This window comes from Salmo salar, chromosome 12, assembly GCF_965601325.2.
Source record: "Salmo salar chromosome 12, fSalSal1, whole genome shotgun sequence".
Lineage (NCBI taxonomy): Eukaryota > Metazoa > Chordata > Actinopteri > Salmoniformes > Salmonidae > Salmo > Salmo salar.
Genome location: NC_138302.1, coordinates 47,786,508 through 47,811,084, shown reverse-complemented (window position 1 = coordinate 47,811,084; position 24,577 = coordinate 47,786,508). Strand labels below are relative to the sequence as shown.

Below are 24,577 nucleotides of genomic sequence, written 5' to 3'. Positions count from 1 at the left end.
GTCCTGTGAAATGCATTACACAACGCTCACATTCATTTCTCCTCCTGTCTCATGTCCAGTCCTTATACTAGTTGTATAAGTAATACAGTGTGCTATACAACTTCTTTGCGGTGAGCGAGTTATAAAGCATAGGATAGGAAACACCAAGTTAAGCGGAGAGTAATAATATTATTGTTATTTTTTTAAGACGTTTTGATAGTTTAATTAATTTATAAAAACCTGTTAGCATAGAAACAGAGGACTCCAACGAAGGTTCACACAGAGAGTGTAAACAAAGGGAAACATTGTAACTTGCGGTTGTTAAGGATATGTTTAGAATTATGAAAATGACATGATGAAAATGTATTTATGAGATATGATTATCAATAGCTTTTTACAAATTGTTTAGTATGTTGGCTATTTAGTAGCCTAGTTAGTTGAATGAGAGAGCGAGAGACAACTGAAAACTGTATTGAAGAGAGAAGCACCAGATAAACCTTGTTTTAAACCTTATCTTCAAGGTGTCAGACTACATTCTTCTCACCATACCCTATTCACATCCAAAGATTTAATCGGGTACACTACACTACTAGACCACCAGTTCTCAATCTTTTTGGGGCCGTGGACCCCTTTTTGATGGCTACAACCAATAAAATAGTAGTAGTAGTTTGAAGGATAATAAAAAATATCAAAAACTGTGGTGCACATTGTTATAAACTTATCATTCTATTTATCACTATCGCATCAATTCAGGCAATTTATCGCATTATGGATTTTTGTCCCTATCGCCCAGCTCTTTTTGGCTCTATCTCCCAGCACTTTTTGGCCCTATTGACCAGCTATTGTTGGTCCCATCGACCAGCTCTATGTACTACCATGGTACATTTTTGGAAGAGAAAGAAGCCATGGCCATCCAATGAGGACTACGTTGATAGTTCATTTGATGGCATGTCAAAATTTTGCTTTGTGGGTATGATGTGGACTGGGGTTCCCATCCTGGGTTGCCCGTACGTTCCTTTTACGAAACAAAATTGCAGTTACAGTGCAGTATAACTGCAGTACACTATACTGCAAGTACTGTGTCCAAAATAACACTGTTTTTCTGTTGTGCAGTAGGCTTATTTTGCAGTATATAACTGCAGTTAGAGGAAGTTTAACTGCAGTACAATGAAGTACAATCCACCAATAGAGTACCTTTCGGGTAATGAAACTTGGTCCAAAAAAACTATTAATTTCACCTGATTTTAACTTCTGTCATAAAGAACACATGTTCAACTTAATAAAAAACATGTTTTCCTAACTCAAACTAAATTTAAAAAAAAGATTATAGTAAGTGCCAATTAAATGGGTTAAAATCTTCCTAGAAGTCTGAAAAACATGAAGAGGGATACATATATTTGGCACATTAGCAAGTCAGATTTAAAAAATGTTCCATATGGTCTATATTAAAGGGCCCTTCACTTAACATAACAGGCTTAAATATCTGTGAAAAATGTCTACTTAAAATATCAAAGGGAAGCAAAACGTACACTATTCATGGGCTGACCCAGTTATACTTCAACTGCAGTACACTGAAGTTATTAGGAAAGCACTGCTTTCAAAATAACACAGTACACTGCAGTTACTGCACTTTTGGGGGCGGGACCCCTATTACATATGCAGCTTGTTAATCAAACTGATATCTAGAGATCTACCAACAAAACCCTGTAAAAGTTAACAATCAAAGTTTATTACACTTTTATATACAAACAACCCTGCAAGGCACACCTTTTGTTTAAATAAGAATATACAATAAATGTTTCTTAATGAAAGCAAACAAGTTTTAGTTTGAAATATATATTAATATATATTAATATAGGTTTGTTTAGCATTGTAGAGAGAAGGCCACGAGTAGTGAATAGTCTGTTGACACAAAGGAAATGGGGGCAATTGAACACATACATTGTCATGTAAACTATAGACCCCATTTCTGTTCATTTTAAGTTGGTTTGATATCTGTAAATGCACACTCCTAACAAAAGGACTAACACTGTATAAAAACTGCATAATGAGTCCCCAACAAGCTTATATCTTTCAAATGCATCAGCGATTTTGGCTGTAGTTGTTAAGAAAAGAACATCATGTGTATTCAACTAGCTTTGTAAGGACTTAAAAAGGTTTACATATAACACAACTCAGTACCTGTAGCATATACTCTGATAACTCTTTTAATAGGAAACACTTTCAATGTATTCATTGATAATGTTATACCCAGAGCAAAATACATACATATATGTGTACTATATAGTTACATACACCTATATGGCTGGTTATACCTATGGGAGAACCATTCCATCAATCTTTCCTCAAACTGAAAAGGATCTAGTTTTCAGGGACAACTTCCTAAATCAAAAGGGGTCGTAGTATGCACTCCATCAACAGAAATGATAACGCGTCAAAATCTATAAATGCAGAGTAATCTTACGCATAAAGTCCTTCCAGTTAGTTGGAGGGTGGAGCTTTTGTTAAGTGAAATTACAGTGGCAACAATCCGTTTGTTGCCTGTATCTAAATGTCTGGATTTAGGTGTTAAACTATATGTCAGAAAGCACATTTTAAGTTATCTTCATGTTGATATTGGTTACAGGAAACATTTATGAACCTACTAAAGAAATGCAGAGTCAAAAGGCTTTTCGCTGCACTCAAAATGTATCTGAATCAGTACTTGCAAAACTGCTCTAATAGCAGACATAAAATAATGTTTCTCAAAAAATGTTATGGCAAAACAGTAAACCCTCTGAATAGTTCAACACAATCAGTCAACAGCGCATGTAACAGTTTCAAATTGTGTAACTTTTTTTGAAGCCGTTGTAAAATCAATGGTGCCTGTTATAACCACTTGTAAGAGGTTATATAAACTGACTTATCACTTATGACAACGGACATGCTACGACCCATGAAACAATCAAATGCAATTCAAACATTGAGCTTGGCAACAGTGCTATGTAGGCTGTCATAAGTGTACGTTTGGCTCTCGTAAGTTAATATCCTCTTAGGACAGATGTTGCACTTACGACTGATAAGGACCTTTGAAAGCATCATTATTGCAGGTATATCTTCAATCCACTCGCTTTCCACTTTGATTCTGACCAACGGTGGCCCTTGGTAAGAGTTTGGTGAGGTTTGAAACAGAGCGGTGACATCATATCCTCTGCAGTGATGTCACATCCTCCTAACGTTAGTCATGGCTGCGTGTAAATACGCATGGGTGGTTCTTCAGGGTTAAAATGTTATCACGCTAACAAGCCTAGCCGCTTGACCTTAGCAGAGAGGAAGGAGTGGATGATGAACACCATGGTCTTGGGACAGGAGTGGAGGTCCAGTTGCTGCAGGAGAGGGAAGGGAGGGTAAGAGAGAGAAAGAAGGGGGAGAGAGAAGTTGAAAAGTTGACTGTATTGAAATGTTTTTGGTGTTTGAAAATGGGGTTCAAATCTATTCCCTTTTTACACATTTTGATTTAAGCACTTCTCAGTAGTTGGTATTCAGACTTACTTTATGCAGGTGCATAACAGGCTTTGCAGATGCAGCAACTTGCGCACACTGAGTAAATTGAATTCAACCCCTGAAAACCCTCCCACTTGATGATCAACAGATTTTCTCATGAAGTTTTCATTCAATAGGGTTTTCAGTACATGTATCTAAAGTCATCCCTTTAAATACGGTGTACCTTTAATTAGAAAAAAAAAGAAAACCACCCAAATACACATATATTCTAGGGATGCACGATCTATCGGTGAACTAGTTGAACAATGTCTAGTGTAACGCCGATGTTAAAAAACGATGTCAAAGCTACCGTGCATACCTATATAACATGATGTAATAACGCCACGTAAAATGGTTACACGTGCAACACAGCATTCCTAACCTAGCTCACACAATGTCTGCTGTGTGGATCGAGCAGTCAACAAGTCGAGCAGTCATTTGAAAAAGTAAGACATTTTCAGCGAGTCAACTCAAAGGCGAAATCCATTAAAGCCAAGATAATGGGATTCATTGCCCTTGACAATCAATCGTTCTCTGTCGTAGGTGATGTTGGCTTTCGCCGACACTACCAAGTGTGCTATTTTTCAGATGTTGCCCTACTGGAGTTACACAGTAATAGCGTCACTGCTATTAGCTTCACGACATACGACATATGGGGGGAAAAAAATAAGATATATATATATATATATATCTTAAATAAAACTTAAATAAAAAAAGACATATGACATATGGAATGCCGTTTGGGTCTTTGTGTGTCAAAAAAGATACAGTAGCGCTGTCAAAGCTGTGCAAAAAAGTCTGCAAACAAGCAAACACCGGCCACGAACGATGTGTTTACAATTCCGCATTGGTAATAAAGCATAATTTGTACAACCGCAACTTCTGGGGTAGCTAGCTTTAGGTTGGTTCCTAGCTCGCACCAATACAATCAACCTGAAAACAATGATGAGTAGAAACTGCAGTCATTTTCATTATTCTTAGCAATGATTTAGGAATCCTTGTGAGTAAGTATTAGCTAGGTTGCCACTTGTTGTTTGCCTTTTGAAATTGATCTTCAGTTCATGAAAATAAATAGCTAGCCAGCTACTTAAACCTGTTGCCAAAAGCTAACGTTATAAGCAGCCAGCTAGCTTCATCTGGCTAGTGACGCTCGACCAGAGCGGGTTATGTGTTGTGAAGCTAGCCACAATAAGGATTAGGCACAATTGTGGAATTTGCAGTCTGCCTTCAAAATAAAAGTAAGTCATTGGCAGCGATGCAAATAAATAGAAATAGTAGAATTCTGCCATACTTTTATTCTGAAGGCTAACCGCAAAGTCCACTATTGTGGCTATCCTTATTGTGGCTAGCTTCACATAGATGGGTCCGACCACCATAAATCAAATTTTAATTTTAATTTTTAATTTCACCTTTATTTAACCAGGTAGGCAAGTTGAGAACAAGTTCTCATTTACAATTGCGACCTGGCCAAGATAAAGCAAAGCAGTTCGACAACATACAACAACAGAGAGTTACACATGGAGTAAAACAAACATACAGTCAATAATACAGTAGAAAAATAAGTCTATATACAATGTGAGCAAATGAGGTGAGATAAGGGAGGTAAAGGCAAAAAAGGCCATGGTGGCAAAGTAAATACAATATAGCAAGTAAAACACTGGAATGGTAGATTTGTAGTAGAAGAAAGTGCAAAGTAGAAATAAATAATGGGGTGCAAAGGAGCAAAATAAATAAAATAAATAAATACAGTAGGGGAAGCGGTAGTTGTTTGGGCTAAATTATAGATGGGCTATGTACAGGTACAGTGATCTGTGAGCTGCTCTGACAGCTGGTGCTTAAAGCTAGTGAGGGAGATTAGTGTTTCCAGTTTCAGAGATTTTTGTAGTTCGTTCCAGTCATTGGCAGCAGAGAACTGGAAGGAAAGGCAGCCAAAGGAAGAATTGGCTTTGGGGGTGACCAGTGAGATATACCTTCTGGAGCGCATGCTATGGGTGGGTGCTGCTATGGTGACCAGTGAGCTGAGATAAGGCGGGGCTCTACCTAGCAGAGACTTGTAGATGACCTGGAGCCAGTGGGTTTGGCGACGAGTATGAAGCGAGGGCCAGCCAACGAGAGCATACAGGTCGCAGTGGTGGGTAGTATATGGGGCTTTGGTGACAAAACGGATGGCACTGTGATAGATTGCCCCCAATTTGTTGAGTAGAGTGTTGGAGGCTATTTTATAAATTACATCGCTGAAGTCGAGGACCGGTAGGATGATCAGTTTTACGAGGGTATGTTTGGCAGCGTGAGTGAAGGAGGCTTTGTTGCGAAATAGGAAGCCGATTCTAGATTTAATTTTGGATTGGAGATGCTTAATGTGAGTCTGGAAGGAGAGTTTACAGTCTAACCAGACACCTAGGTATTTGTAGTTGTCCACAAGTCAGAACTGTCCAGAGTAGTGATGCTGGACGGCGGGCAGGTGCGGGCAGCGATCGGTTGAAGAGCATGCATTTAGTTTTACTTGTATTTAGGAGCAGTTGGAGGCCACGGAAGGAGAGTTGTATGGCATTGAAGCTCGTCTGGAGGGTTGTTAACACAGTGTCCAAAGAAGGGCCAGAAGTATACAGAAGGGTGTCATCTGCGTAGAGGTGGATCAGAGACTCACCAGCAGCAAGAGCGACATCATTGATGTATACAGAGAAAAGAGTTGACCCAAGAATTGAACCCTGTGGCACCCCCATAGAGACTGCCAGAGGTCCGGACAACAGGCCCTCCGATTTGACACACAGAACTCTATCAGAGAAGTAGTTGGTGAACCAGGCGATGCAATCATTTGAGAAACCAAGGCTATTGAGTCTGCCGATGAGGATGTGGTGATTAACAGAGTCGAAAGCTTTGGCCAGGTCAATGAATACGGCAGCACAGTATTGTTTCTTATCGATGGCGGTTACGATATCGTTTAGGACCTTGAGCGTGGCTGAGGTGCACCCATGACCGGCTCTGAAACCAGATTGCATAGCGGAGAAGGTGCGGTGTGATTCGAAATGGTCGGTAATCTGTTTGTTGACTTGGCTTTCGAAGACCTTAGAAAGGCAGGGTAGGATGGATATAGGTCTGTAGCAATTTGGGTCAAGAGTGTCCCCTCCTTTGAAGAGGGGGATGACAGCAGCTGCTTTCCAATCTATGGGAATCTCAGACGACACGAAAGAGAGGTTGAACAGGCTAGTAACAGGCTTATTTAAGATAGTGAGGAAGGCATTTAAAAAAAATAACCAGGCATCCTCTACTGACGGGATGAGGTCAATATCCTTTCAGGATACCTGGGCCAGGTCGATTAGAAAGGCCTGCTCGCTGAAGTGTTTTAGTGAGTGCGTTTGACAGTGATGAGGGGTGGTCGTTTGACCGTGGACCCATTACGCATGCACGCAATGAGGCAGTGATCGCTGAGATCCTGGTTGAAGACAGCAGAGTTTTATTTAGAGGGCGAGTTGGTCAGGTTGATAAGAAGGTGCCCATGGATACAGATTTAGGGTTGTACCTGGTAGGTTCCTTGATAATTTGTGTGAGATTGAGGGCATCTAGCTTAGATTGTAGGACGGCCGGGGTGTAAAGCATGTCCCAGTTTAGGTCACCTAACAGTACAAACTCTGAAGATAGATGGGGGCGATCAATGCACATATGGTGTCCAGGGCACAGCTGGGGGCTGAAGGGGGTCTATAACAAGCGGCAACGGTGAGAGACATATTTCTGGAAAGGTCCATTTTTAAAAGTAGAAGCTGAAATTGTTTGGGAACAGACCTGGATAGTATGACAGAACTGCTGCAGGCTAACTCCACCCCCTTTGGCAGTTCTATCTTGGCGGAAAATGTTACAGTTAGGAATGGACATGGAAATTATTTTTGGTGGCCTTCCTAAGCCAGGATTCAGACACGGCTAGGACATCCGGGTTTGCAGAGTGTGCTAAAGCAGTGAATAAAACAAACTTAGGGAGGAGGCGTCTAATGTTAACATGCATGAAACCAATGCTTTTAAGGTGACAGAAGTCAACAAATGAGAGCCTGGGGAATGGGAGTGATGCTGGGGGCTGCAGGGCCTGGGTTAACCTCTACATCACAAGAGGAACGACTGGATTTAACTAGGCAAGTGAGTAAAAAACAAATTCTTATTTACAATGACGGCCTGGACGACACCGGGCCAATTGTGCGCTGCCCTATGGGACTCCATTCACGGCCGGATGTGATACAGCCTGGATTTGAACCATGGACTGTAGTGATTTCTCTTGCACTGAGATGCAGTGCCTTAGACCGCTGCGTCCATGTGTGTGTGTTAACTATTTAACTGTACTAGAATGCTTAAAAGGCCGCTAAAATGTTTTATATCGGTTATCGGTATCGTTTTTTTTGGCAAGGAAAATATCGGATATCGGTACCGGCCAAAAATGTCATATCGGTGCATCACTAGTATATTCGTCTCCTTTTCAGTACCAATCAGTCGATTTAAATATACTCTGATCTTGTATATTATTTAGGGTTAGGAAAGTATTCATGAATTTTAAAAAAGATTTGGAGAGCCTTTATGCATGAAATATATTGGTGAATAAAAAAATACAGTGGTTTGATTTGTCCTGAAAGTTGCCATATTAAATAGTTTAACCCATGATATATTGGAAGGTGAGAAAAGTGTACAATAGGGGTTGATCAGTAGTCCTCTAAATCTATCCTAATTCTCACTATTCATGGAACTGTATGACAACTGTCCAGTCGTTGTGAAACGTGGGCCAAGCTACAGGTTTAAACTGCTACTTATGGTCTGCATTAAATAATGAGTCAAATAGGTTACATGTTATTGCCCAACTTTTACTACGTTAGCCTAATATGATCCACTATTGCTAGCGATCCTCAGGAACAACCACACAAACATGACAGAGGAAAGAAAGGTGAACTAACCATTTAATGGAATGATGCAAAATGTAATGAACTAAGACTAAAATGACAGTTATAAATGTATGTTGGTATTACTGACGGTGGCTAACGATAGTGGCTAATATTTAACATGTAACAAATTCTTTAAAAAATACACTGAAAAGTCTGGGCATATAATTCTAGAAATCATAAATCAACTCGGTAGGTTTGGCACTATACTGTCATTTGCACATGGCTACAGAAGCCTAATAGCTTGGGTCTCCACATTTCACATCTGCAAGTTATAAGGCCAACATTTCATAAACTTCACTGGGGAAAAGGTGATATGTTGATATGCTTCAGTTTGCTGCCATGTGACTGGTTTCACATTTGTCTCCAGAGATCATAAGGTGAAATAAATATAAATCAATTGTCATTTATATTTACAATCCCCTTATCCAAACGGCTTACTAATTTATATAGCTCTTATCAATAGCCCTTATCATTTTATAAATTACAGTGCATGGAGAATGCTTTTACTTCTATCGGGAAAAAGAAAGTAGATGTGGTTCCATTTGGAACCGTCAGGTTGCTCAACCTTATTCATCATTTCATTGTGCGTTAAGGTGGTGGAATTATGAGGGAATTAAGTCAAGGTCAGAATACGGCGTATCTGTAGACAAACCTCCGCCATACCTTCACTTATTTGATATCCAAACCAAACTAATAGCGGGTGAATAGCATGCTATTTTCATACTTAAGTTCAAGCTCAGAATTCGCATAGAGAGAAAGGTGCATAAAAAGGGAATTACGTTCCCTTTACGCACACTTAACTCGGGTTGGAATTAGCATCCATGTGAACAAGAGAAGGAAACCAACAGCAAAGGAGAGAGAGAGATGGAGAGAGAAAATGACAGGGAGAGATGGGGAGGGAGGGAGAGAGAGGTGGGATGGGGTACTGAGGTAAGGTAGGAGGTGTAGGATGGCAGTAACCTGAGCCGGGCACACTCTTTGTTATTCTAAGGAGGCTCTTTGTGATGTGTTGATATCCCTGACATGATATTGTAGCAAAATAACACAGCTGATGGCTTTAATTAAAGAGAGAGCAGGAACCCAGACTTTATCAAATAAAGTGGAATTACAGACATTGTCATCCTACACGAAACATGGTATAGAGGAGAGTGAGCCACTGGTTGCCCTCTAGGTTACAGAGAGCTGGAGGTCCCATCCACCACACAACCAGGTGTGAAACAGGGAAGAGACTCTGGGGGTATGATAATTTTGTATAGATCAGACCTAACCCACTCTATTAAATTAGTCAAAACAGGAACATTTTACATCTGCCTAGAAATGAATAGGGAAAAATGTCCTCATGTGTGCTACCTATACGCCAATAGAATCCCCATACTTTAACTTCATTAGGGTAGGGGGCACTATTTTCACCTCCGGATGAAAAGCGTGCACAAAGTAAACTGCCTGCTACTCAGGAGCAGAAGCTAGGATATGCATACAATTAGTAGATTTGGAAAGAAAACACTCCAGAGTTTCTAAAACTGTTAAGATCATGTCTGTGAGCATAACAGAACTGAAATGGCAGGCGAAAACCTGAGGAAAATCCATCCAGGAAGTGCCATTACCTTGAAATGGCTGTTTTTCCAATGAAAGCCTATCCACCATTTAAAGGGATAGGACCCAGATTCCGTTCCCTATGGCTTCCACTAGTTGTGAACAGTCTTTAGACATTGTTTCAGGCTTTTATTCTGAAAAATGAGGGAGAATGACAACATTGAGTGAGTGGACCCTGGGATGTCCTCAGAGCTGGTTACTGCACACGACCGAGGGCACACCTTTCTTGTTTTCCTTTTATATTGACGAAGCTTTTGTCCGGTTTATTATTATCAATTATTTATGCTAAAAACAACCTGAGGATTGATTATAAACATTGTTTGACATGTTTCTACGAACTTTACGGATACTATTTGGAATTTTTGTCTGCCTCTTGTGATCGCATTTGAGCCATTGGATTACTGAACAAAACACGCCAACAAAATGGAGATTTTTGGATATAAAGAGGGACTATCGAACAAAACGAACATTTATTGTGTAACATGGAGTCTTGTGAGTGCAACCATACGAAGATCATTAAAGGTACAGTGAGGGAAAAAAGTATTTGATCCCCTGCTGATTTTGTACGTTTGCCCACTGACAAAGAAATGATCAGTCTATAATTTTAATGGTAGGTTTATCTGAACAGTGTGAGACAGAATAACAACAAAAAAATCCAGAAAAACGCATGTAAAAAATGTTATAAATTGATTTGCATTTTAATGAGGGAAATAAGTATTTGACCCCCTCTCAATCAGAAAGATTTCTGACTCCCAGGTGTCTTTATACAGGTAACGAGCTGAGATTAGGAGCACACTCTTAAAGGGAGTGCTCCTAATCTCAGCTTGTTACCTGTATAAAAGACACCTGTCCACAGAAGCAATCAATCAATCAATCAGATTCCAAACTCTCCACCATGGCCAAGACCAAAGAGCTCTCCAAGGATGTCAGGGACAAGATTGTAGACCTACACAAGGCTGGAATGGGCTACAAGACCATCGCCAAGCAGCTTGGTGAGAAGGTGACAACAGTTGGTGCGATTATTTGCAAATGGAAGAAACACAAAAGAACTGTCAATCTCCCTCGGCCTGGGGCTCCATGCAAGATCTCACCTCGTGGAGTTGCAATGATCATGAGAACGGTGAGGAATCAGCCCAGAACTACACGGGAGGATCTTGTCAATGATCTCAAGGCAGCTGGGACCATAGTCACCAAGAAAACAATTGGTAACACACTACGCCGTGAAGGACTGAAATCCTGCAGCGCCCGCAAGGTCCCCTTGCTCAAGAAAGCACATATACATGCCAGTCTGAAGTTTGCCAATGAACATATGAATGATTCAGAGGACAACTGGGTGAAAGTGTTGTGGTCAGATGAGACCAAAATGGAGCTCTTTGGCATCAACTCAACTCACCGTGTTTGGAGGAGGAGGAATGCTGCCTATGACCCCAAGAACACCATCCCCACCGTCAAACAAGGAGGTGGAAACATTATGCTTTGGGGGTGTTTTTCTGCTAAGGGGACAGGACAACCTTACTGCATCAAAGGGACGATGAATGGGGCCATGTACCGTCAAATCTTGGGTGAGAACCTCCTTCCCTCAGCCAGGGCATTGAAAATGGGTCGTGGATGGGTATTCCAGCATGACAATGACCCAAAACACACGGCCAAGGCAACAAAGGAGTGGCTCAAGATGAAGCACATTAAGGTCCTGGAGTGGCTTAGCCAGTCTCCAGACCTTAATCCCATAGAAAATCTGTGGAGGGAGCTGAAGGTTCGAGTTGCCAAAAGTCAGCCTCGAAACCTTAATGACATGGAGAAGATCTGCAAAGAGGAGTGGGACAAAATCCCTCCTGAGATGTGTGCAAACCTGGTGGCCAACTACAAGAAACGTCTGACCTCTGTGATTGTCAACAAGGGTTTTGCCACCAAGTACTAAGTCATGTTTTGCAGAGGGGTCAAATACGTATTTCCCTCATTAAAATGCAAATCATTTTCTAACATTTTTGACATGCGTTTTTCAGGATTTTTTGTTGTTGTTATTCTGTCTCTCACTGTTCAAATAAACCTACCATTAAAATTATAGACTGATCATTTCTTTGTCAGTGGGCAAACGTATAAAATCAGCAGGGGATCAAATACTTTTTTCCCTCACTGTAAGTGATTCATTTTATTGCTATTTCTGACTTTCGTGACTAATCTACTTGGATGGTAACTGTACGTAATGTTTTGTGTGCTGAGCGCTGTCCTCAGATTATCGCATGGTTTGCTTTCGCCGTAAAGACTTTTTTAAATCTCACATGGCGGCTGGATTAACAAGAAGTTAAGCTTTATTTTGATGTATAACACATATATTTTCAAGAATGTAAAATCTTTGAATTGAGTATTTTTGAATTTCGCGCTCTGCAATTTCACTGGATGTTGGCCAGGTGGGACGGTAGCGTCCCACACCCCCTAGAGAGGTTAACGATGACAGCTTCTCCATCCTAGAGGGGGAGATCAACCATTTCCAGGCCCAGGAACATGTACTAGTCTGTGATGACCTAAATGCCAGAACTGGACAAGAACCTGATACTCTTAGCACACAGGGGGACAAACACCTACCTGGAGGTGACAGCATTCCCTACCAAATATTCCCTTCTAGACACAACTATGACAAAACTACCAACAAAAATGGGTGTTAACTCCTGCAGCTCTGTCGCATGCTGGGTCTGTACATAGTCAATGGTAGGCTTTGAGGGGACTTTTATGGTAGGTACACCTACAGCTCATCCCTTGGCAGTAGTCCTGCAGATTACTTTATCACTGATATCAACCCAGAATCTCTCAGAGCGTTCGCAGTCAGCCCACTGACACCCCTGTCAGATCACAGCCAAATCACAGTCTACTTGAACAGAGCAGTACTCAAATCATGAGGCATCAAAGCCAAAGGAACTACATAATATTAAGAAATGCTATAGATGGAAGGAAATCTACCAAAAAAACAATTAGGCAACAACAAATTCAATCCATTTTAGACAACTTCCTGGACAAAACGTTTCACTGTAATAGTGAAGGCGTAAACTTGGCAGTAGAAAACCTAAAAATTTCAAGCAGACAGCCTAAGAAAATGAACAACAATGACAAATGGTTTGATGAAGAATGCAAAAAACTAAGAAAGAAATTGAGAAACCTATCCAACCAAAAACATAGAGACCCAGAAAACCTGAGGAACGGGAAAAAAAGGAAAATCAGCTCAATGTCATTGAAGAATACACAGAATCTAACCACTTCTGGGAAAATTGGAACACACTAAACAAACAACAACACGAAGAGTTATCTACCCAAAACGGAGATGTATGGATAAACCACTTCTCCAATATTTTTGGCTCTATCACAAAGAACAAACAGCAAAAACATATACAGTTGAAGTCGGAAGTTTACATACACTTAGGTTGGAGTCATTAAAACTCGTTTTTCAACCACCCCATAACTTTCTTGTTAACAAACTACAGTCATCTACTTTGTGCATGACACAAATCATTTTTCCAACAATTGTTTACAGACAGGTTATTTCACTTATAATTAATTCACTGTATCACAAATCCATTGGGTCAGAAGCTTACACACACTAAGTTGACTGTGCCTTTAAACAGCTTGGAAAATTCCAGAAAATTAGTTCAGAAGATTCTGATTGACATAATTTGAGTCAATCGGAGGTGTACCTGTGGATGTATTTCAAGGCCTGCCTTCAAACTCGGTGCCTCTTTGCTTGACATCATGGGAAAATCAAATGAAATCAGTCACGACCTCAGAAAAAAAATTGTAGACCTCCACAAGTCTGGTTCATACCGCTCAGGGATGAGACGTGTTCTGTCTCCTAGAGATTAACGTACTTTGGTGTGAAAAGTGCAAATCAATCCCAGAACAACAGCAAAGGACTTTGTGAAGATGCTGGAGGAAACAGGCACAAAAGTATCTATATCAACAGTAAAACGAGTCCTATATCGACATAACCTTAAAGGCTGCTCAGCAAGGAAGAAGCCACTGCTCAAAAACCGCCATAAAAAAGCCAGACTACGGTTTGCAACTGCACATGGGGACAAAGATCGTACTTTTTGGAGAAATGTCCTCTGCTCTGATGAAACAAAAAATAGAACTGTTTGGCCATAATGACCATCGTTATGTTTGGAGGAAAAAGGGGGAGGCTTGCCAGCCGAAGACACCATCCCAACCGTGAAGCAACTGTGATCAATTTATTTTTTGTAACTACAACTGGCGCCGACAAAGATGGTCGCCTCGCTTCGAGTGCTTAGGAAACTATGGAGTATTTTTTTTTTAATGTATTATTTCTTACATTTTTGCCCCAGGAAATCTTAAGTCTTATTACATACAGCCGGGAAGAACTATTGGATATAAGAGCAACGTCAACTTACCAACATTACGACCGGAATACAACTTTCCCGACGCAGATCATCTGTTCGGACCACCACCCAGGACAATGGATCTAATCCCAGTAGCAAAACAACGGCGCCACAGAAGGTGCAGACGGAGCGGCCTCCTGGTCAGGCTCTGTAGACGTGCATATTGCTCACCGCTCCCAAGTATACTACTCGCCAATGTCCAGTCTCTTGACAACAAGGTAGATGAAATTCGAGCAAGGGTTGCCTTCCAGAGAGATATCAGAGATTGTAACATTCTCTGTTTCACGGAAAGATGGCTCTCTGTTGTCAGAATCGGTTCAGCCACCGGGCTTCTCCATGCATCGCGCCGACAGAGATAAACACCTCTCTGGGAAGAGGAAGGGCGGGGGTGTATGCTTTATGATTAACGACTCATGAGGTAATCATAACAACATACAGGAACTCAAGTCCTTCTGCTCACCCGACCTAGAATTCCTTACAATCAAAGGCCGGCCATTTTACCTACCAAGAGAATTCTCGGCAGTTATAGTCACAGCTGTGCACATTCCCCCTCAAGCGAACACCAAGACGGCGCTCAAGGATTTTCACTGGACTCTTTGTAAACTGGAAACTAAATATCCGGATGCTGCATTTATTGTAGCTGGGGATTTTAACAAAGCAAATTTGAGATCAATGCTACCTAAATTCTATCAGCATATTAATCGCACGACACGCAGGGTTAATACTCTCGACCACTGCTACTCTAACTTCTGTGATGCATACAAAGCCCTACCCCAACCTCCCTTCGGCAAATTTGACCACGACGCCATCTTGCTCGTACCATCTTATAGGCAGAAACTCAAACAGGATGTATCAGTGACGAGAACCATTCAATGCTGGTCTGACCAATCGGAAGACATGCTTCAAGATTGTTTTGATCACACAGACTGGAATATGTTCTGGTCATCCTCAGAGAACAACACTGACCTATACGCTGACTCGGTGACTGCGTTTCTAATGAAGTGCATTGGAGATGTTGTACCCACCGTGACTATTAAAACCTACCCTAACCAGAAACCGTGGATCGATGGCGGAATTTGTACAAAACTGAAAGTGCGATCCACCGCATTTAACCATGGAAAGAGGTCTGGAAATATGGCTGAATATAAACAGTGGTGTTATTCCCTTCGCAAGGCAATTAAACAAGCGAAATGCCGGTACAGGGACAAGGTGGAGTCGCAATTCAACGGCTCAGACATGAGACGTTTATGGCAGAGTCTCCAAAAAAAAAAAACAGCCACGTCACGGACACCGGCGTCATGCTCCCAGACAAACTAAACACATTCTTTGCCTGCTTTGAGGATAATACAGTTCCACCACCGCGGCTCGCTAACAAAAACTGCCCCCACCCCTTCTCCATGGCTGACGTGAGTAAAACATTTAAACGTGTTTACCCTCGCAAGGCTGCTGGCCCAGACAGCATCCCTAGCCGCGTCCTCAAAGCATGCGCAGACCAGCTGGCTGGTGTGTTTACGGACATATTCAATTGCTCCCTATCCCAGTCTGTGTCCCCACATGGTTCAAGATGGCTACCATTGTTCCTGTACCCAAGAAGGCAAAGATTACTGAACTAAATGACTACCGCCACGTAGCACTCACTTCTGTCATCATGAAGTGCTTTGAGAGGCTAGTCAAGGATCATATCACCGCCACCTTACCGGCCACCCTAGACCCACTTCAGTTTGCATACCACCCCAACAGGTCCACAGATGACGCAATGGTCATCACACTGCACACTGCTCTATACCATCTGGACAAAAATAATACCTATGTAAGAATGCTGTTCATTGACTACAGCTCAGCATTCAACACCATAGTACCCTCCAAGCTCATCATCAAGCTGGAGGCCCTGGGTCTCAACCCCGCCCTGTGCAACTGAGTCCTGGACTTTCTGACTGGTTGCCCCCAGGTGGTGAAGGTAGGAAACATCATCTCCACTTCGCTGACCCTCAACACTGGGGCCCTACAAGGGTGTGTGCTGCCCTCTCCTGTACTCCCTGTTAACCTATGACTGCGTAGCCATGCACGCCTCCAACTCAATCATCAAGTTTGCAGACGACACAACAGTAGTGGGCTTGATCACCAACAACGACAAGACAGCCTACAGGGAGGAGGTGAGGGCACTCGGAGTGTGGTGTCAGGAAAACAAGCTCTCACTCAACGTCAACAAAACAAAGGAGATGATTGTGGACTTCAGGAAACAGCAGAGGGAGCACCCCCCTATTCACATCAAAGGGACAGCAGTGGAGAAGGTGGAAAGTTTTAAATTCCTGGGCGTACACCTCACAGACAAACTGAAATGGTCCACCCACACAGACAGTGTGGTGAAGAAGGCACAACAGCGCTTCTTCAACCTCAGGAGGCTGAAGAAACTTGGCTTGTCACCCAAAAACACTCACAAACTTTTACAGATGCACAATCGAGAGCATCCTGTCGGGCTGTATCACAGCCTGGTACGGCAACTGCACCGCCCTCAACTGCAAGGCTCTCCAGAGGGTAGTGCGGTCTGCACAACATATCAAAGGGGGCAAACTACCTGCCCTCCAGGACACCTACAGCACCCAATGTCACAGGACGGCCAAAAAGATCATCAAGGACAACAACCAACCGAGCCACTGCCTGTTCACTCCGATATCATCCAGAAGGTGAGCTCAGTACAGGTGCATCAAAGCTGGGACCGAGAGATTGAAAAACAGCTTCTATCTCAAGGCCATCAGACTGCTAAACAGCAATTACTAACTCAAAGAGGCTGCTGCCTACATTGAGACCCAATCACTAGACACTTTAACAAGTGGATCACTAGTCACTTTAAACAATGCCACTTGAAATAATGCCACATTAATAATGTTTACATATCTTACATTACTCATATCACATGTATATACTGTATTTTATACCATCTATTGCACCTTGCCTATGCCGCCCGGCCGTCGCTCATCCATATACTTATATGTACATATTCTCATTCACCCCTTTAGATTTGTGTGTATTAGGTAGTTGTTGGGGAATTCTTAGATTACTTGTTAGATATTTCTGCACTGTCGGAACTAGAAGCACAAGCATTTCGCTACACTTGTAGTAACATATGCTAACCATGTGACCAATTCAATTTGATTTGATCTTGAGCCCCACCCTCAACATATACGGTCCATTCGGAAAGTATTCAGACCCCTTCACTTTTTCCACATTTTGTTACGTTACAGCCTTATTCTAAAATGTATTAAATCATTTTTTCCCCTCATTAATCTACACACAATACCCAATAATGACTAAGCGAAAACAGGTTTTTAGAATTTTAGCAAATGTATTAAAAATAAAAAACAGAAATACCTTATTTACATAAGTAGTTAGACCCTTTGCTATGAGACTCGAAATTGAGCTCAGGTGCATCCTGCTTCCATTGATCATCCTTGAGATGTTTCTACAACTTGATTGGAGTCCACCTGTGGTAAATTCAATTGATTGGACATGATTTGGAAAGGCACACACCTGTCTATATAAGGTCCCACAGTTGACAGACAGTGCATGTCAGAGCAAAAACCAAGACATGAGGTCGAAGGAATTGTCTGTAGAGCTCCGAGAAAGAATTGTGTCAAGGCAGAGATCTGGGGAAAGGTTCCAAAATCTTTCTGCAGCATTGAAGGTCCCCAAGAACACAGTGGCCTCCATCATTCTTAACCTTTTCACACATACCAACAAATGGGTGTGATCATTCTAAAGTGGTCCCTGCAGCGTAGACTGTGATTAGAACGCTTATTCAGAACGTCCAGTGTTGATTGATGCAACAGTCAGCATTTGAGGTGACCACACTGTTTTTTCACAGAAACATTTTGCACGAACACAGTCCTTACAAAATGATGTCGTGAATGTGTCCAGTTGATTTTTGGATGCAATGTTCAGACATTCACTGAATAGCTACAGCATAACACAATCATCCAAACTAGAAAATGTAGGCTACATTTGTCCTCGCGCTAACTGAGGAAAGATTGATGTAACACAACCGGTCATGTTTAGATAACTCTCGGCTAACAGAAACCACAATATGAATTAGTTAATAATAATTACTATTTATAATTCATCACATCATGGATGAGATCACCATTGAATAATTGAGTAAAACACTTTCTAGAAATCGAAAGTAATCAAAAGATAGGTAGAGATAATAAGAGGAGACAAGATGAGTTTGGTCTGTTTGCAGTATGCATGTTGAAGGGGGTGTGTCGTCTACCATTGTTCACATCCCATCATTCACTTCCGGAAGTTTACTCGAAAAATGAGTGAACCCTCCCTCACGTCATCACGTCAAACCCAGAATGCATTGTATGTCAACAAACATGGCTGCACACATAGCTGGAATTAGCTTAGCTCATCATAATCAGTACAACCTTCGAAAAAGTATTTTACACACATAATATGTGTCCATTACAATCTATGCAAGAATCAAAATGCATGATTTGTCATCAGTACTTGAAAACATGTGAATAAAACAGTAAATAAAGAAATACCACACAAAACATTTTCTGATGGTGATTTATTGATTCTTTGCTATGTGCGACGTGAAGACAGGATTTGTCCAGGAAATTATAGTTTATACAGGGTCCAACACTGACATCCAACATTATGAGGTGCTTGAGTGTCCTGGTCCGTGGTGATGACCATGCTGTCTCCTCATCTCAGCAAGGGATACACTTTGTACGTGGACAATTGGTACAGCAGTACCACACTCTTCTAGCATCTGCTCTCCAACAGCACAGGGGCCTGTGGCACAGTCAGGTCGAACAGGAAGGGGATGCCAGAATTCGGATGCAGGATGATGCAGAGAGGGGAGGTGGAGTTCAAGGAGAATGGTCAACAGCTGGCAGTAAAGTGGCGTGACAAATGAGACGTCCATGTCCTCTCCACTGTCCATACAGCAACCATGTTGGTCACAGGGAAGGTGGACCACCTGATGGGAGAGAGAAAAATCAAACCAGACTGTGTGCTTGACTATAACCTTAAAATGGGGTCAGTGGATAAGGCGGACATGATAAACAACTTTGTGGAATGCACTCGGAAAACTACCAAGTGATATAAGAAGATATTTTTCCATTTGATCGACACTGCTGCCCTAAACGGCCACATAGTTCACCACCAACTAACAGGTGAGATGATTATTTGAATATCTTGGCCATGTTCTATTATAATCTACACCCGGCACAGCCAGAAGAGGACTGGCCACCCCTCATAGCCTGGTTCCTCTCTAGGTTTCTTCCTAGGTTTTGGCCTTTCTAGGGAGTTTTTACTAGCCACCGTGCTTCTACACCTGCATTACTTGCTGTTTGGGGTTTTAGGCTGGGTTTCTGTACAGCACTTTGAGATATCAGCTGATGTAAGAAGGGCTATATAAATAAATTTGATTTGATTTGATTACTGAACAAGGTATTTTTTGCAATTGGACGTACAGTTAACATACAAATCACACACAGTTCCATTATGCAATTATAGTGACAATATCTCACCCACCTTCCCACTGCCTCATCATCCTCTCCCTTCCCTCATCCTCCCCACTCCCTCATAGGTAAAGTAATTACCTAACAAAAGTACAGAGAGAACCTCATGAGAGAGCTGCTGGAGGAGCACCACTCCCCTCGGCGCCCATCGACTGGGTGTCGTCCTGCTGCGGGCAATCCCCTAAGCCTCACTGCATGCCATTTTCCCTGCAAAGTCCCTCAAACTGCTGCTCAAGGTAGTCACACACGGAGGCACTGCAAAGTCTGCCTGACTGGCACCAGGAAAAGTAAGCAGAGGAAGTTGACAAAGTGCATGTGCTTAGCTTGTGACACACCTCTATGTATTTCACCATGCTTTGGGGAGTATCATATGCTCAAGCACTATTGAGCACATCTGCAGCAATTAGTGACTGACTGACCTGACAGGTGACTTGACAGGTGGCCTGCCATGATACTATGCCTTTAGAGGTGGGGGGTGGAAATGCAGTTGTTGTTCAGTCACTGCATGAATATGAATTATGGGTTATGCATATACCGTTTTTTTCTCCTTCAGTAAAACAAGTTTTTGTTGTTGTTGTTCAACATATTGGCCTATGTGCTTTCTTGCTGTATTTTCATCCAGTAAAACTGTTAAGGAGTGTACGTTAGCATACAAAAGCTGTCCTCAATCTTCAGCTCGAAAGATGCCCAGTTCCAGTTATGATATTGGCAAATAATGTTTGTTTGTGTGTGTGGTTTCTGAAAGTACTTCTCTGATGCAATTAGCATTGTTTTACGGAGCTAATAGCACAATTGAATAGAACACCATAAAGGTTATGAAATTAGTAACGTTACCTCGCGGTTGTCCGCGGTTATAAGGGATAAACACAAAAATATTATGCTCCATACACACAGTGAGCTACAGTAGAAACGACATAACACGACATACAGAAACTATGATAACGTAATAAGGCACTTACTTTGATAGAAACGCATACATTTCCAATTATTATGTAGTAATGAAAACAACGATGAATGCGATGTGGGCACCAGACGGAAAATGTGAACACGTGTGTGTGTGCAGGTCTTGTTCTGACTGGAGATGCGCAAATGTCTGCAGAAACAATTGGGAAGTACTTGGGGAAGTTTGTCCGGGTCAGTAATGCCTCAGAAATAAATTGTCCGCAAAAGTGAAATGGCCTAATTTTATGTGAATTAATGAGGAGGCGGAACACACCTCAATTCAAACTGTTGTTAGAAAATCATTTGAAATTGAACAAGATGAAACAGCTTACAAATATATACAGGCAGCGTGCCTTGGTTTGAGGGCAGCGCAGATTAACTGTCCTGTTGCGTAACAATCACATTTTGGAACAGTGAGCGCATTCTGACATCATGTGAATAAAAAAACTCACAATGGGGCGAACGATAGATATTTGGAACTCACAGGTGAAAAGGTTAAATGGAAGAATTTTGGAAGCACCAAGACTATTCCTAGAGCTGGGCGCCCGGCCAAACTGAGCAATCGCGAGAGAAGGGCTTTGGTCAGGGAGGTGACCAAGAACCCGATGGTCAATCTGACAGAACTCCAGAGTTCCTCTGTGGAGATGGGAGAACCTTCCAGAAGAACAACAATCTCTGCAGCACTCCACCAATCAAGCCTTTATGGTAGAGTGGCCAGACGGAAGCCACTCCTCAGTTAAAAGGCACGTGGTAAACCACTTGGAGTTTCCCAAAAGGCACTAAAGGACTCTCAGACCATGAGAAACAAGATTCTCTGGCCTGATGAAACAAAGATTATTTGTGCTGAATGCCAAGCGTCACATCTGGAGGAAACCGGGCACCATCCCTACAGTGAAGCATGGTGGCGGCAGCATCATGATGTGGGGATGTTTTTCAGCGATGGGGACTGGGAGACTAGTCAAGATCGAGGCAAAGATGAACAGAGCAAAGTACAGAGTTCCTTGATGAAAACCTGCTCCACAGCACTCAGGACCTCAGACTGAAGCGAAGGTTCACCTTCCAACAGGACAACAACCCTAAGCACACAGCCAAGACAATGTAGGAGTGGCTTCGGGACAACAAGTCTCTGGATGTCTTTGAGTGGCCCAGCCAGAGCCCGGACTTGAACCCAATCGAACATTTCTAGAGAGACCTGAAAATAGCTGTGCAGCGATGCACCCCATCCAACCTGACAGAGCTTGAGAATATTTGCAGAGGAGAATGGAAGAAACTCCACAAATACAGGTGTGCCAAGATTGTAGCGTCATCCCAAGAAGACTCGAGGCTGTAATCGCTTAAACAAAATACTGAGTAAAGGGTCTGAATATTATGTAAATGTGATATTTCAAGTTTTTGCAAAAAAAAAGGTTTTGTTTTGTCATTATGAGGTATTGTGTGTAGATTGATGAGGGAAAATAACTATTTAATCATTTTTAGAATAATGCTGTAACGTAAATGTTTTGGGAAAAAGTAAAGGGGTCTGAATACTTCCCGAATGCACTGTATATCAACGAATTGGCGAGGGCACTAGAACAGTCTGCAGCACCCAGCCTCACCCTACTAGAATCTGAAGTCAAATGTCTACCGCTTGCTGATGATCTAGTGCTTTTGTCCCCAAAAAAGGAGGGCCTACGGCAGCACGTAGATATTTTCATGCCACATGGGCCCTGACAGTAAATCTCAGTAAGACAAAAATATGAATAATGATGTTCCAAAAAAGGTCCAGTTGCCACGACCACAAATACAAATTCTATCTAGACACCATTGCCCTAGAGCACACAAAAAACTATACATACCTCGGCCAAAACGTCTACATACCTCAGCCTAAACATTCGCGCCACAGGTAACTTCCACAAAGCTGTGAACGATCTGAGAGAGAAGGCAAGAATGGCTTTCTACGCCATCAAAAGGAACATAAAATTCGACATACTAATAAGGATCTGGCTAAAAATACTTGAATCAGTTATAGAACCCATTGCCCTTTATGGTTGTGAGGTCTGGGGTCCGCTCATCAACCAAGAATTCACAAAATGGGAAAAACACCAAATTGAGACTGCATGCAGAATTCTGCAAAAAATATCCTCTGTGTACAACGTATTACACCAAATAATGCATGCAGATCAGAATTAAGCCGACACCTGGTAATAATCAAAAACCAGAAAAGAGCCGTTAATGTCCAAAAATCACCTAAAAGGTAGCGATTTCTAAACCTTCCATAACAAAGCCATCACATACAGAGAGATGAACCTGGAGAAGAGTCCCGTAAGCAAGCTGGTCCTGGGGCTCTGTTCACAAACACGACAGACCTCACAGAGCCCCAGGACAGCAACACAATTAGCCCCAACCAAATCATGACAAAACAAAAAGAATTACATGACACAATGGAAAGAATTGACAAAAAAACAGAGCTAACTAGAATTATATTTGGCCCTAAACAGAGAGTATACAGTGGCAGAATGCCTGACCACTGTGACTGACCCAAAATTAAGGAAAGCTTTGACTATGTACAGACTCAGTGAGCATAGCCTTGCTATTGAGAGAGACCACTACAGGCAGACCTAGTTCTCAAGAGAAGACAGGCTATGTGCACACTGCCCGCAAAATGAGGTGGAAACTGAGCTGCACGTCCTAACCTGCCAAATGTATGACCATATTAAAGACACATATTTCCCTCAGATTACACAGACCCTAAAAGAATTTGAAAACAAATCCAATTTTGATAAACTCCCATATCTATTGGGTGAAATACCAAAGTGTGCCATTACAGCAGCAAGATGTGTGACATGTTGCCACAAGAAAAGGGCAACCAGTGAAGAACAAACAACATTGTAAATACAACCCATATTAATATTTATTTATTTTCCCTTTTGTACTTTAACTATTTGCACATCGTTACAACACTGTATATAGCCATTATATGACATTTGAAATGTCTCTATTCCTTTGGAACTTTTATGTTTACTGTAAATTTTTTATTGTTTATTTCACTTTAGAATATTATCTATTTCACTTGTTTTGGCACACAGAGCGATAGACACAGAGATAGACACAGAGAGAGACACAGAGCGAAATAGACACACAGAGAGAGATATAGACACAGAGAAAGTGAGAGAGAGCCGAGAGAGAGCGAGAGAGAGCCGAGAGAGAGCGAGAGCGAGAGACCGAGAGAGAGAGAAAGAAAGTGTAACAAATGGAGAGGGTTGTCCCTCTCCCTTTGAAAGTAGACATCCTCTCATGCTTCTCTATGATCTTTACATTACATGATGTGTGCAGCGCCTGTGCACAATTTGGCTTTGGTACACAATTATCAGGCTATTACCATCAAGTTACGTGAAATAAAGTTGTACTGTGCAACATGGACTTCTTAGCTCACAGTGTTACTGTTGAGTTGCCAAAATGCAAAGCATGACATCACCCAGTTGTTGAGAAGGATTGTTCCATATCCTCATATATTGTAGGGTCCAATATTTTCTCATAATTTTGCCCAACACCTGCACATGGAACAGACCATCCTCTGTTGTCAACAGGGGTGATGTAACTCTTGTCCAGGGCATAATTTACGAGGCGTAATCTTTCTATGGGTAGAATGTCAGCGTGAACAAAAATGGATGAGGGAGAGAGAGAGAAAGACAGAGTCGAACGAGAGAAAGAAAGAGTAAACAAAAAAGAAAGAAGG

General features: G+C 41.8%; 1 protein-coding gene across 2 annotated transcripts in view; it reads right to left on the bottom strand.

Moving 5' to 3' along the window:
- Positions 1 to 2,163: 2,163 nt before the first annotated feature.
- The window catches only part of LOC106565276 (alpha-1-syntrophin), a 77,197-nt gene continuing 54,783 nt past the window's right edge, over positions 2,164 to 24,577 (bottom strand). The window contains exon 8 of one of the 2 annotated variants that reach the window (XM_014132208.3): positions 2,164 to 3,344. In XM_014132208.3, coding sequence (XP_013987683.1) covers positions 3,252 to 3,344 — 93 coding nt within the window. In that variant the 3' untranslated portion in view covers positions 2,164 to 3,251. Of the gene's footprint in view, positions 3,345 to 18,947; positions 19,377 to 24,577 lie in introns of those variants that run through there. The other variant, XM_014132207.3, reaches the window with a different exon arrangement.